The sequence below is a fragment of the Mesoplodon mirus genome (assembly GCF_964341445.2).
Source record: "Mesoplodon mirus genome assembly, chromosome: X".
NCBI classification, from domain to species: Eukaryota; Metazoa; Chordata; class Mammalia; order Artiodactyla; family Ziphiidae; genus Mesoplodon; species Mesoplodon mirus.
In genome coordinates, this window is record NC_138981.1 from 99161144 (window position 1) to 99175481 (window position 14338).

Consider the following 14338-nt stretch of genomic DNA (forward strand, 5'->3'; position numbering starts at 1 on the left):
AGGAAGAAAAAGAATGTGAAATAACTTACTAATTTTTTACATTTAATTATATGTTGAAATGACATATGATATACTGGGTTAAGTAACATACATTATTAAAATTAATTTCACCTGCTTATTACTTTTTTTAAGTGGGCTACAAGAAAATTTAATATTACTTACATGGCTCACATTGCCTTTCTATTGGACGGCACTGCTAGAGAACATCTCCAAAATATATCTCAATTCTGTCCACTCCTTTTAATCTCTACTGCAATAACCCTATTCAAGACCCCTTGATCTCTTGGCAGTACCACAACAACCTAACTAGTCCCTGTACTTCTACTCTTGTATACTTCCAATGTATTCTCTCTGTAAGAGCCAAAATAGTTTTTTTTAAAACATAATTCAGATCATGTTATTCTCCTGTTTATAACTGTCCAATGACTTCCCACTGTACTTTAAATAAAATTCAAACTCCTTACCACAGCCTCCAAAGCCCCCACATGACTTCAGCCCTTACTACCTCTCCAAAATCAACTTGTACCACAATGTTGGCCTCCTTTCAGTTTTTTTAACACACCAAGTTTCTTCCTAACTTAACGCCTTTGCACATGGCGTTATTTCTGCCTGAAATGCTCTTCCCCTCACTCTTGCCACAGCTAGCTTTTCTCCTTCCATGTCTTGACTTAAAACCTCACCTTCTCAAAGAGACATTCCCTGACCACACTCCTGAAACCTGTTCCTTTCTTTCAAAGCAGTCACCACAATTTGAAATTATACGTGTGTGTGTGTGTGTGTTCTTGCTTTATTTACTGACTGACATCCTCCACTAGAATGTGAGCTTCATGAGGGCCAAGGCCAATGTGTATATAATTCAACAAAACATACCCTGAACCTGCCAGTAAGCATTCAACTAATTTTTTTTATTTTATTATTTTATTACTTATTTACTATCTATCTATTTATTTATTTATTTAGCGGTACACAGGCCTCTCACTGCTGTGGCCTCTCCCATTGCAGAGCACAGGCTCTGGACATGCAGGCTCAGCAGCCATGGTTCACGGGCCTACCCGCTCCGCGCCATGTGGGATCTTCCCACACCGGGGCACGAACCCGTGTCCCCTGCATCGGCAGGCGGACTCTCAACCACTGCGCCACCAGGGAAGCCCCAACTGATATTTTTAAAATAAATAAATGACTAATACAATGAATGCTGTTACTAAAGTAATTTTTAAATAAATATAAAGCATACTAATAGAGATTAGTATATAAATTAATTCTAATTTTTATAGAATTGTTTGGTCTACTATCATTTATAATATTAAACAAAATAATCTTTGGGAACTAAATTTAATGTTCTGATATTTAATTCTACTGAGGCAACAAAAATATTCAAGAAAAAGTCCTATTTGTGAATTCAAGAACTTGCACTGTTAACAACAGTATACTCTCATCCAACTCCAAATTATTTTCCATGCTACTAGACGGAATTATGTTTTCATAAAATTGTTCAAACCAATCTACATCTCGAAAGGATGAATTAAAAACAAAATATCAAATCTAACATTTCAAAATCTCATGAGTAGAAAAACACCAATATCATAGAGAACATCAATGGTAACTCAACTTTGATCCTGACATAAAGAATATGAAGGTGAAAGGTATCCCAAAATGTCTTGCTCTTCCGCTAACCTCAGCTCAAAGTCAAATTCTACTTGTTATTTGAAACGTACAACAGAGTGATCACAGGAGTAAATTAACAGTTGTCAAGTGCTGAGAAATTAGTGTTTCTGTACTATAGTGTCAAATCTTTACCTTTTACTACTAAAAGCTTTAATAATAAATTTTTGAGAAAATTCCAAATGTATTCTAGTATACCAAAAGTTCGTTCTATGATGGTGATATTTCACTTCAGCCAATTATTTAACACTGGGCCAATCAGTCTAAGTATATTCAGTACACTTGAGATTAATAAGTATCTTTTATATAGAAAGAAGACACAATCATCATGAAATGAGACTGTCAGAATATTACATTACCTGTCTGTGAGAGGTTGGGAGGGCATTCTTTTACTCAGTGATGGAAGATCCAGAGAATCTGGTTTCTTATCCATTCTGCAACATGCTTGGATATTTAAGTATTTAAATATGTGTACTTTACCTTTTAAACATATCTGTCAGTAAATAATAAAGATTTAATTATATAGGTCCAAATATAAATGTCATCTACCAATTTACTGATAAATTTTAATAATCTCAAATTATTTGGAGACATAACAATCATGAGAGATACTTTGCATATTTAAATAATTTGTACTTCTGACACTAGGTGAAAAAAATCTGACAACACTGATATCAACTAAAATTCTATTGCAGTCTCTGTTCTTATTAGAAAAAATAAGTTAATTTTTCTGTATTTCACTGGGTTTTTTTGTTAAAAGCACAATGTACAAACCAGTAAACAATATAAAATTTATAATTCATGAAAGTTGCCTTTATTTGAAAAAAATGAAAAGAAATATATTCACTGTAGTGGTGAGAACAGAAAACAATAATAATCCATGTAATTCTTTAAAGTAATCTCATCAGAATCACTAAGTCATTTGGGCTAAACACTGGAAGAGAGCTAATCAAAAGAATGTAAATATAGGAAAAATGAATTTGTTGAAAGGTGTGACGGTAGGCCAGTTAGAATAAAATAAAGCTTTAAATGGTCAATTCAACTAAGACAATATCCTGAAAAGTTATTTTCATTGGTGATAAAGAAAAGGAATAACGAAGGGAAAAATACTATGTGGAAGAAGATATTCTATATAAAAAAGATAGACAATGCACAGTAGGAAAACAGTAAGTCAGCTTTACAAAGGTTAACTACAGTCACCATAAGTGTTATCGAATAAATATTTCTCAAAAATTAGAATAAAAATGTTTTGTTTTATGGGCACACATAACCTAGCAACACACAAAAACAATGAACAAAGAAAACAGTAAGAAAAGTACATTAAAATGTAATTATCATTCCACGTAGAAAGGATAAACCTAATAGATACCAGATCTGACCTGACCACTGAAAAACTTCATTTAAAAGGAAAATTTAAAACATCTGAGCTATTAGAATATAAATACATTACCAATTAAAATGTATCCTATTATCTGTCCAAACTATTTTTAAAAATTATCTATTTCCAAATTAAATGATGGCAAATTACTTTCTTTTGTAAATTTAATTTATATCATAATAATTCATGTACATAGTTTTAAAAATCAAAGTGAATTACAAAACTGATAACAAAAACTTAATCCCCCATTCCACCCCTTTCAATCTCTAAGACCCAGTCCCCACATTCAACTCTTTCAGTTGGTTTCTGCTTTTTACCTTCATATTTATAAATAACATGGGTCTAATGCTATTTTTTTATTTTTCAATTATATATTTTATTGATTGAGGTCTTACTAAGGAAGACGAGGACTTAGATTCCTTATGTTACCACTACCACTGAGGCATGAGATAGATGAGCCCCTGGCTGAGCAGCTGGAACCTGTCCCCTGTGGACAGATACTCCAAGATAAAGATAATGGCAGGAGCAAGGAGGAGCTGAGTCCTGCTTGGATGAAAGATAAAGAGACCATGTATTTCTCATTCTTGAGGTCAAGGAGACCTCCCCAACTACACACGCGCAGAAAGGTTCCTCAGAGGTCAGAGAAGGGATGGGGCGCCAGACCATAATATGTTTGGTCAACTTCCCAGAAATCCTTGCACTGGAATCCATCTGGCTGAAAGAGGCATGTGCACACAGGAGAAGACCCTGAGTTAAACCAAATGTGGACTCAGAGCCAGGCAAAGCGAGATGATTGGCCAGAGGAAACCCGGAAGAACTGCCCTATATAAGTGATTTGAATCACCTCTCTGGTGCGCTCCTGCTCATTAGGGAGGACGCCCACACCCTTTCTCTCCAGGTGTGTATCTCAGCTTTGCTTCTGTCTTAACAGTTTCTCTGTGTGCTCTCCCACTTGTGTTGTGTCTCTAAACTTTGTACCTGTTTTTACAGTTTTTGCCTCCTTGAAACATTCTTGCTTTCAAACGTGGCAAGAGCCAGGGAAACTTTGTTTCTAGCCTCTAGCCCCTGGTGGTCTAGTGGCTAGGATTCCTGGTTTTCACCCAGGCTACCCAGGTTCAATTCCTGGGGCAGGGAATTAAGATCTCGCTTCAAGCCATCGCTCACTGCTGTCTCCACGAGATCACCACCACTATCACATATCATCAAACCACCTTCCTCCCATCCCCAATCCTTACCAACTCATATAAACATACTTCCTCCCTCTTCAGAAGCATAACATAGTGGTTAGAGCATGGATTCTGGAGTCAGACTACCTTGGTCTGAAACCAGGCTCCACCATATGCTAGCCGTGTGACCTTGAACAAGTCACTAAACATCTATGCCTCTGTTTCCACCTATATAAAATGAGGTATAATGACAGTACCTGTTTTATAGGGTTGCTATAAGAAATGAATTAATGCATGTAAAGCATTTTCAACAGTGCCTGGAGCATGGTAAGTGCCATATAAATCTCTGCTATCATTGTAACTATGTCACAATTTTTCATTAAATCAAAATCCAGTATGTACAATATTATGACCAAGAAAATATTCACAGATGAACTACATAGATTAGTTAGATTATACTTCCTTTCTCCTGTAAGTTTTTGTTTTTCCTAAAATGACTACTTGTCCCATTTTTTTCCTTTGCATAATTTTATGTATGCCTATTACTAATTCATTCCTGACTCAGAACTGTAAAACATCGCTCCATATTGACAAACACATCAAGTCAGGTATCAATTTCTTTCTTCTTTTTCTATTTTCTTTTTGGAGACAACCCCCCTATTGCAAACTGACTTGTTGCTCTCTAGGTCTATGCATACCTGCTTATCTTGGACATGAATTCTTTCTTAATTTACTCCCTCATTTTGATATAGCATACCCTCTGCTAGCTTCCTAGTAAAGGGTGCAGGAGAGCTAAAATTTCTGAGATCTTTCATGTTTGAAACTTTTTTCTATCTTACATTTAACTGATAGTTTGACTTTATAAAGTTGGAAATAGTTCCTCAGTCTTTGAAGGCATCATTCTAACATCTTCTAGCTTCCCATGCTGCTGCTGAGAAGTCATTCTGATTACCACCGCTATGAATGTGACCCATTTTGTTTCAATGGAAGCCTTTCAGTGTTTTTGGTCTGTCTTTCATGTTAGAAATTATTTCTGCAATATCTAGTGATCCACTGCTGTCTGTTCACTTTCAAAAGTGAAACAATAAGAAGCCAAATGGAAGCTCTATGTATGAGGGAGAAGTTTATCAATGGTGAGCCTCACTGTCAAGATTTCAGATAGTGACTGCACACTTCTTCAGGGGCCTGCCAGCGATCAGTATATCTATAGGTCTTTTCTCCTAGTTCAGTCAGTTTACCAAGAGAGAATCCACCAACTCTGCCTGAGATATGTAAGAGAGGCTGCAAGTATTCTGGGAGCCAAGCAAGAGACATCTACTGGAGAGTCCCAGCATTCAGTATGTAAGCATTCATTGTTTCCAGTATGGGGTCTCACCCCTACCCACAGCTGTACCTGGAGCCCCTGACTCTGGTTGAGTCTCTCTATAGCTGTGCGGTCTAATACAGTAGTCACTAGCCACATGTGGCTATTTAAATTTAAATTTAATCTAAATAAAACTAAAAATGCAATTCTTCAGTCACACTATGTACTTTCAAGTGCTCATTAGCCACTTGTGGCTACCAAACTGCAGGTTTAGAACATTTCCATAATCACAGAAAGTTCTAATAGACAGTGCTGCTCTAAAGAGTAAACTCCAGGCTTATATTGAGGCAAAGAATGATACTCATTTGGCTGCTGAGCTGAGGAGGAGAATCTGAGAGAATCCACCTACTCCTCAGAGTAAACCCTAGGCTTCTGCTAAGGCAAGGGAGGGGAAGTCATGTAGCTGGGGAGCTAAGGACAAGAATCAGAGTGTCAACTTAGACCTGTAATATCAAATATGTTAACCACTAGTCATGTAAACCTATTTAAATTTCAATTAATCAAAATGAAATTAAATTGAAAATTTGGTTCCTTAGTCGCACTAGCCATATTTCAAGTACTCAATAGCAAGTGGCTATGGTATTAGACATCACATGTTATAGAACACTCCAATCATTCAGAAAGTTTACTGGATATCAAAGCCTTAGATATTCTACAGACCTTCATGTTTTCAGTCTTTCATACCTATATTTGTAGTTACATGATTCCTTCAATAATCACGAAAGAAACACTCAAGCCATTCCCAGGTTTAACACAGTAAAATCAACTTGCTTCTTGTTGCCTTCTCCCACAGCAGACACAGTTTCAGCTTTCCCCATCCTGCTAGGGCAGCTACTACCAGGACCCCAGCCAGCCTAAAAAGGTACCTCCTTTGCAATGAGTGGAATGCACCTTTGTAGGAAGAAAAAGGCAACCTGTCTTCTGGATGTATACAAACCCAGTGCCAGGGCACGTGGCTTAGAAATAGAGTGCAGGCTGGCATTTCACTGCCATGTGCCTCCTCAGCCTGATACTCTTGTGCCGTGTAAGTAGAGATCCTAGTTACCACTATTTCACTTATTTTCCATTTTCCAAAATTCTGTTGCCATCTCTCCCCTGCTGTCCTCTTCTGTCTCATTCTTTGTCCTCGTCGGTTTACAGCTTAGTGTATTCCTACGCTACCATTTTAGTGGATTCCACGTGGATTTAATTCTCAAACTAAAAGTATGAATTAAAACTTTTCCACTTGTATATTTTTCTTTCTGTTATGATTCCACCTGTCAGTGCTAAAAATGTATTCCAATCAATCACACAACAAATCTCAAGTAGATATATACCTGAGTAGGACAGAGGTAGAGACTCCATAGTCTATCCTTTTAAAATAACACAGACAACCAGAATTATCAGTTCACAAGCAGAAAGCTGATATCTGGGTGATCCAAATCCTATTCTCTAGAAAGTACGCTAAACCTCCTGCCAAAGTGAAAAAGTCACTTCTCAGAAAAACTCTGTGAGACAATACCTCAAAAACAAATTGACTTAATTCTGATGCTTTTTGATTTACCAGTAACAGATATAATTCTTAATAAAAATAGAAGAAACAAGTATCATTTTTTAAAATTACAAACCTGCGCTGGTGGTACTTGCAATGGATTGTTATCCAAAATTATTACTTGTAAATGATGCAGCTTCCTGTAACAAACTGGAATTTCGGTCACTTTATTACAAGAGAAATCCAGCTTGACTAAGGGAAGATCTCCTAATTCTGTTCAGGAATAAAAAATAATTAAATTAAATTCTACATAGGTACTCTCTTATTCACGTGAGTAAGAACATTGAGCATCTTACCATCTGGCAATACATGAAGATTATTTCTTCTTATATTTAGCTCTCTAAGTGATTGTAATTTTCCCATTTGTTGGGGAAGAACCTGAATCTCATTGCAGCTAATATCCTAAGGAAAACAAGAAAATAAAATTATAACAAACTAACAGAGAACTAGAGAGGTATTTCAACTTTTAAATTAAAGCACATGGCTAATAGCTAGTAAAAGTCACCTCTAATGTCATTTCTCTAAACACTGATTATCAGGCAGATTTCCATTTATATTACATCGCGAAATCAACCCAGCACAGTTAACATATATTTTTCTGTGCCAAAATGTCAGGTTACAACTTAGTACTACATAAGTCAGCCTTTTGAAAATCTCAACTAAAGACCACTCTTACCAACTAAAAACAGAAGTAAGGATGATCCAGGTGCTCTTCATTCATAGGTAAAAATGAAAGACAACTATCAATCATTGTGATAATTTGTCAATTATAGTAGTTGTTTTGAGATACTTGGTTGGGCAGAAGCTGAGAAAGTCAAGGATTTACAGATGTGAGCTGAAGAACCAAAGACCATGGTCAGAATCGATTTAACTAAACTATTTCTCAAAGGGATACAAAACATGAGGGATTACAAGCTCAAAATTTTGTGGCTCACATCATAACCAAAAAGCATTCTAGGAGATCTAATCAGAAATGTCTCAGGGTTAAGTTAAAATGCAAACCCCAGTTTAAAGGTAAACAATACCACCTTTCCATAATAAGAGGATAAAGGCACAGCTTAAGTTATTCACCTGTGGTCCCTCTCCCTCCCCTTTCTTACTATCACATCAAAAAAAAAGGGAAGAAAAACCTGCAACAAGATCTCAGGCAGCAGTCATTCCAGACACACTGCAAATGAAATTCATGTTGTACTGCAACTGCCCCCAATTTCCAACTTTCTGGAACTGACATTAGCTTGGAGGGAGAGGAGTGGCACATACATATATTGTTTTATCAAAAGTAAAAAAGGCAGGAGGGTAAATTCAAAAGAAGATAAAGAATATTAAATAATATCTAATCATCTAACCCACAGATGATTTAAAAAATGTATCCTATATACTTCTTTCAAACTATATCTAAGGCATCTTCATTCAACAACAAATATTTATCAAATACAAACTATTTGTTAGGCACTGTTGTAGGTGCTGGGGACACATCAATGAATAAAGCAAACAAAAATTCCCACCTTCATAGCTCCTTATGGAACTTGCATTCTAACAGGGGGAGTAGATTATACAATATGCTAGAAGGTGATAAGTGCTATGGAAGAAAAAAACAGAGCAGGGTAAAGGAAAATGGCAGTACTAGTAATAGTGGGGAGGGATATTAGCAATTTAGATTGTTTCATGAAGAAGTCGATATTTGAGCAATATTATCAGAGGTGAGAGTATGAGCCATGCCAAAACATAAGAAAGGAATATTCCAGACAGAAGGAACAATAAATGTAAAGGCTCTTAGGCAAAGCATGTGTGACATGTACTAAGAACAGCAAGGAATCCCATGTAGCTAGAGGGAAGTGGGCAAGGGGAAGGCTAGGATGGATGGAGGCGTAAGACTTCGGCTTTTACTCAGAGACATGGGCAGGTACCAGAAACTTTTAAACAGAGGTATGACATGATCTGACTTATGTTTTGACAGGATCACCTTAGCTGTTGTGTTGAAGATAGGCTATTGTCCAAATGACGGATAATAAAATTTTGGAAAAATGCCCATTAAAGCAAATACTATGGCTTCCTCCCAAAGGTGCCTAATACTGAAGATTTCCATACAAAAAATCCATAAAAATTTGACAGGTAGCTGCCACTTCCCAGAAGAAATAAACCCAGGCACAGGATACTGACCCACTCCCCAATGGGTACTCTACAAAATACTCTGCTGGGGATTGAAGGCCTGAGAGTATTTCCTAGATCTAATGACAGAACTTCACTATAGCTGGCTACCACACTCTTATGGAATAGTGTCCTGGGAAAACATTCCAATGACAGGGAACACCCACAAATGCATCGTGTGATTTAAAATGGTCAGTTAGCCAGCCTAATGCAACCTACCCACCATTACTAATTTTGAGAGTTTAAAGCACAATAATTTTATAGTGCCTACTAAAATAACGGTTAATATTTTTTTCACATTCTATTTAAATAAAAATACTACACTAAATCTAAAAATCCTAAATATTTTTGAAATTTCATTTATCCAAGAACTATCTCATGTAATACTATTTAGAACATAGGGCCAAAAACTGAATGAAAAAGAAATTACAGAGCCACAGAATCTTAAAGTAGAATATATATATAAAATCTTTAAAAACGTTAACAGTGTGCAGGGCAAAGTAATGGGTCCCTTGTAATATGAATTTGTTAGATCACATCTGGCATCTTCTGTTCATCTGTGAGTGTAACATTAAAAGAGACCTTAATAAAAGGGAGCATTTTCAGTATAGACATAGTTAAAAATAAAAAGTAATAAAGAATAGAAATACAGAAAATATGAAAAGGAATAAAATAAAGATGTTTAAGCTACAGAAAAACAGGTCTTAGAGTTTGGTAAAATGGACAGCAGACATACAACAGATTACAAATATCCGAAGGGAAGAAAAGTTGTCATTATCTATACTTCTTCACATGGTAGTCCCAGGACCAATGGATAAAAGTGATAGGGGCATGTATCTTAATTCAAAATAAGAAAGATAACAAAGTTCTGCGAAAGAGAATTAGGGCTGCCTCAGATACACACACGCGAAGATTTGTCCACCATTGAAAATATACAACTAGATGTGTCAGGGATTCCTGCGTTAAGAAGTGGTTATATCTGATCACTTATAAGACCTCTTACAATATTAAAATTCTGTGGTTCTACAACATAACAAGACTAAGTTCAAGGAAGTTTCTTAGCATTACAATTGCACATGTAGGTATTCTCTAATGAATAAAAAAAAAGACATTCCTGAAATTTCTGTTCCTTACATTCTATTTGCACATTAATTTCCCATTATAAAACTGTACATAAATTCCTCAAGAAAACTTTTGGCCCTCCACACATTAAAAAGTCATATTTATGAACACTTTTTAAAAGAATCTATGTATTGGGAAAGCATTACTCAAGATAAAACAGAAAATAAAAATAAACAGCATGGTATATTGTATGAGGTAGAAGTAACAGAAAAATGTGAAAACAGCTCAGTGCTTTGAAGATTTGATTATGTTTCAGAGTTCAATGTCCTTTAATACCTACAATGGTACGTTCAAAGTAATTACTTTAAATTATTCCTATATTTCTATAATCAATTATATCAATTGCTATAATCAACTATATAAATGGCCTCTTTCCATTTTATCTTGGTTCCATTTATCTTGGTGTCATAAAATCACACAAGGATATAGGAGAGGAAGGTCATTTTATTAATTCTACTGTTTGTAGGCATTGTACTCTCCTCTCTCCGACGCTTTCATAGAAGCCCTGAAAAACCTTAAAAAAAACCCCACCTTATCTCTTCCTGGTCTAAGACCTTTACCATCCACAAGATGGACAAACAAATGCTTATTTGTTTAAAAGCATTTAAGACTTGTAATCAAGCCTTCTAACCTCACTAGGACTGAGGAACAACCAGGCTTTTATTGTAGCTGTGAGCTAAAATCAGACATAAGCAATGGTATCTCAAAATTTCACTAAAGTGAACTTAGGCATATACCAAGTTATTTTTTTTAATTACAGTGAAATTCCATAAAGGAATTAATCTTCGGAAATATAAAGGTATGTATTATGCATATTATATACAATCGATGCAACTATTTTACTCACCAATTCCATTAAATCTTTTAACTTCCCGATTTCTTCTGGAATGGATACCAGTTTATTATTACTGAGGACCAAAACTTTAAGGGGAAGATCAAATAGGTATTTTGGCAATGTTGATAAAAGATTTCGACTGAAAAGAATAAGAAAGTCTCATTATGAGAAATATGTCTGAAACTTGACATGTTATGTTGAAAAAGAACAAATCACCTCAAAAGTAAATAAATTTTCACTAAATAGTAACTATCATTTAATGAGTGCTTACTTTGTAACAGGCTAAAGTCTTTACATGCACTATCTCACTTAATCCTCATAGTAACCCCACAAGACTATTATCTCCATTATACAAGTAAAAATAAAGGTTAAAATTGCTTAAGTGACTTGCCCAGGCACAACCGACTGCAAAGCCTGTGCTGTTACCTATGATACTGTCCTACACACCACCAGCCCTCAAAACCTAGAATCATTCTTCTGAGCTAGAAATTGCTAGAACCTTGCTCTCTGGCATAATTTCACTATATTCAATACCTCTACACCTCTAGGGAAAGGCTCCAAGGATAAATTTGCATGTGCTGTGTTCAAATTTATGAAAGAATGAATAGAATTATATCTTTAAAAACATGTAGTAACCCTAACCCATTTGCTTTTGTTATGGGTTTATGGTAGAACAGTCTACTAGCACCTTTATCTCAGCTCAAAGTTGATACAACATTCCTGTCTCTGTGCATACATTTAAATATAAGGACAACTAACATTTATTGAGTGCTTACTATGCGGCAGGCCATGTTCAGAGCACCTCACATGAATTAACTTGACTAACCCTCAAAACAACCTACTTTAGGAAGATAGACACTATCATGATGCCCATTTTACAGATGAAGAAAAAGTCTAAAAGAGATTAAGTAAACTGCTCAAAGTCACAGAGCTGGTAAGTGGAAGAGTCAGGATTCAAATCCAGGCAATTTGGCTCTGGGTCCCTTACCCTCAAACTAATTTTGGTCAAATTTACATGCCAATGCAGACTGACCCAAACAATCCCTGCTGTAGACTAACTGTTTGTGTCCTCCCCATTCAAAACTATAATGTTGAAACCTAATCCCCAATGTGATGGTATTTGGAGGTGGGGCCTTAGGGAGGTGGATCAGTGGCCTTAAAAAGAAATCCCAGGGGCTTCCCTGGTGCCGTAGTGGTTGAGGGTCCACCTGCCGATGCAGGGGACACGGGTTCATGCCCCGGTCCGGGAGGATCCCACATGCCGTGGAGCGGCCGGGCCCGTGAGCCATGGCCGCTGGGCCTGAGCGTCCGGAGCCTGTGCTCCGCAACGGGAGAGGCCACAGCAGTGAGAGGCCCGCGTACCGCAAAAAAAAAAAAAAAAAAAAAAAAAAAAAGAAATCCCAGAGAGCTCCCTTGCTGTTTACGCCATGTGAGGACTCAGCTAGAAGCCAGCCATCTATATGAACCAGGAAGCAAGTCTTCTCCAGAAACGAATCTGCTGGCACTTTGAACTTGAACTTCCCAGCCCCCAGAACTGTGAAAAATAAATTTCTGTTGTTTATAAGCCACCCAGTCTATGGTATTCTGTTACAGCACCACGAGAACGGACTAAGACAATCCTACTACCAAAATATATAAAGTGCATCATTATATTTACATACTACCAAGCATTCATTAGCAATTTGCTATTATTTCAAAGTGATATTTATAGACTTGTACCTAGCATTTTGTGTAACATGCAGAGCAACAAAAGCCCAATGTTACCCCACTGGGGGGACTTAAAGACCTTTCACCTCATTTTATGCCTGCAGAAGATGTCCAGAAACACTAGACTAGCTTTAATCACATGGCACAGACTTTAATAAAAAAGGATAATGCCCCAAGACCAGCAATCCTAGCCAGACTGGTGGAATGTCAAATATGCCAGGTGCTTGTCACAACCCTTGCACTTTAAGGATCAGGTAGGATCCTTGGGAAAGTGGTCTGTCTAGAGCACACAGGGATCTTCCTGAGGATTCCACTGAAAAGGAGAGTAGAATCCAGGAACAAAGAAAGAGCTAAAAAATTATCTTACAACTTTCTCAAGATCTTCTCACCAAAATAAAAACTAAACAGGAAAAAGAATGGCACATACAAACTCATTCTAATCTCCCTCAGACCAAGAAAGTTTAAAAATTGGCTTCCTTTCTTCCCTTAAGAAGGAGGTTTATCGAGTTAGCAGTCAGCTTTCCATTTCTTTATACACAGCTAATAAGTCATCAATCTTCACTTTTCTGCCACACGTTTTAGAGATAGTCAAAGGAAGTCAGTCACTAGAACAAATGTTATCTTAATACAGTGTATTCAAAAATTACTCCGACTGTAAACAAAAACCAGGAGTCAACTTTTAGAGATCAAAACGGGAAAGAATCACAGAAAGTTTTAGCAGAACTATTCTAAGATATACCATACATGTTAATATAGAAATGCAATTCAATTTTGACAAATCACTTTTTCCATAAAAGAACAAAATAAAACAAAGACAAAACTTAAAAATACCTCACTTTCCTCAAACCTTTCCCAAGCGAGGCCAAGGAGATTATGTACCCAATTAGAGAAAGGAACAACCCAAATGACCAACCTCTTATGAAAGGAAATTCATCTCACACATTTTAAGGTGTAAAATGGTTTCAGTTGAAGTATTATATTCAGTTATAGTATGTACTGACAGGTTACACCACTGGGGGAGACATAAATAATATATCACAGAGAGAAAGAAATGCTATTATTTATGTATATTAATTATATTTACTATTTCCCTATATGAGAATTTAGACAAGTAACTTTGTTAAGGAGGGGGGAAGAAATTATTCCTTATAACTAGAAACATAAAAGAAAAATAAGAAAAAGATTCTAAAGTTAAGTCACAATATACCAGTTTCCATTCAATGTCACTCATTTGATAGGGCAATTTTTTCTTATACTTATTCAATGTTCACTCTATTATAGATATAGGGTAATAGCTAAGAATGAGAGTTCTATAGCCATACTGCTGCTTTGATTTGAATCTTGGCTCTACCACTTGCAAATATATATAATTTTGGGCAAATAGCTAACCTCTCTCTGTGCTTCAGTTTCCTCATCTGCAGTACAG

The 14338-nt window shown here is 36.3% G+C and overlaps 1 protein-coding gene across 2 annotated transcripts in view; it reads right to left on the bottom strand.

The window, feature by feature from the left end:
• Positions 1-14338, bottom strand: part of LRCH2 (leucine rich repeats and calponin homology domain containing 2) — a 97572-nt gene that overhangs the window by 50499 nt on the left and 32735 nt on the right. For both annotated transcript variants that reach the window (XM_082610679.1, XM_082610680.1), the window contains exons 3-6: positions 11218-11344; positions 7397-7502; positions 7177-7313; positions 2022-2155 (exon numbers count right to left, since the gene is read on the bottom strand). In XM_082610679.1, the coding sequence (XP_082466805.1) occupies positions 2022-2155; positions 7177-7313; positions 7397-7502; positions 11218-11344 (504 nt within the window). The remainder of the gene's footprint in view (positions 1-2021; positions 2156-7176; positions 7314-7396; positions 7503-11217; positions 11345-14338) is intronic.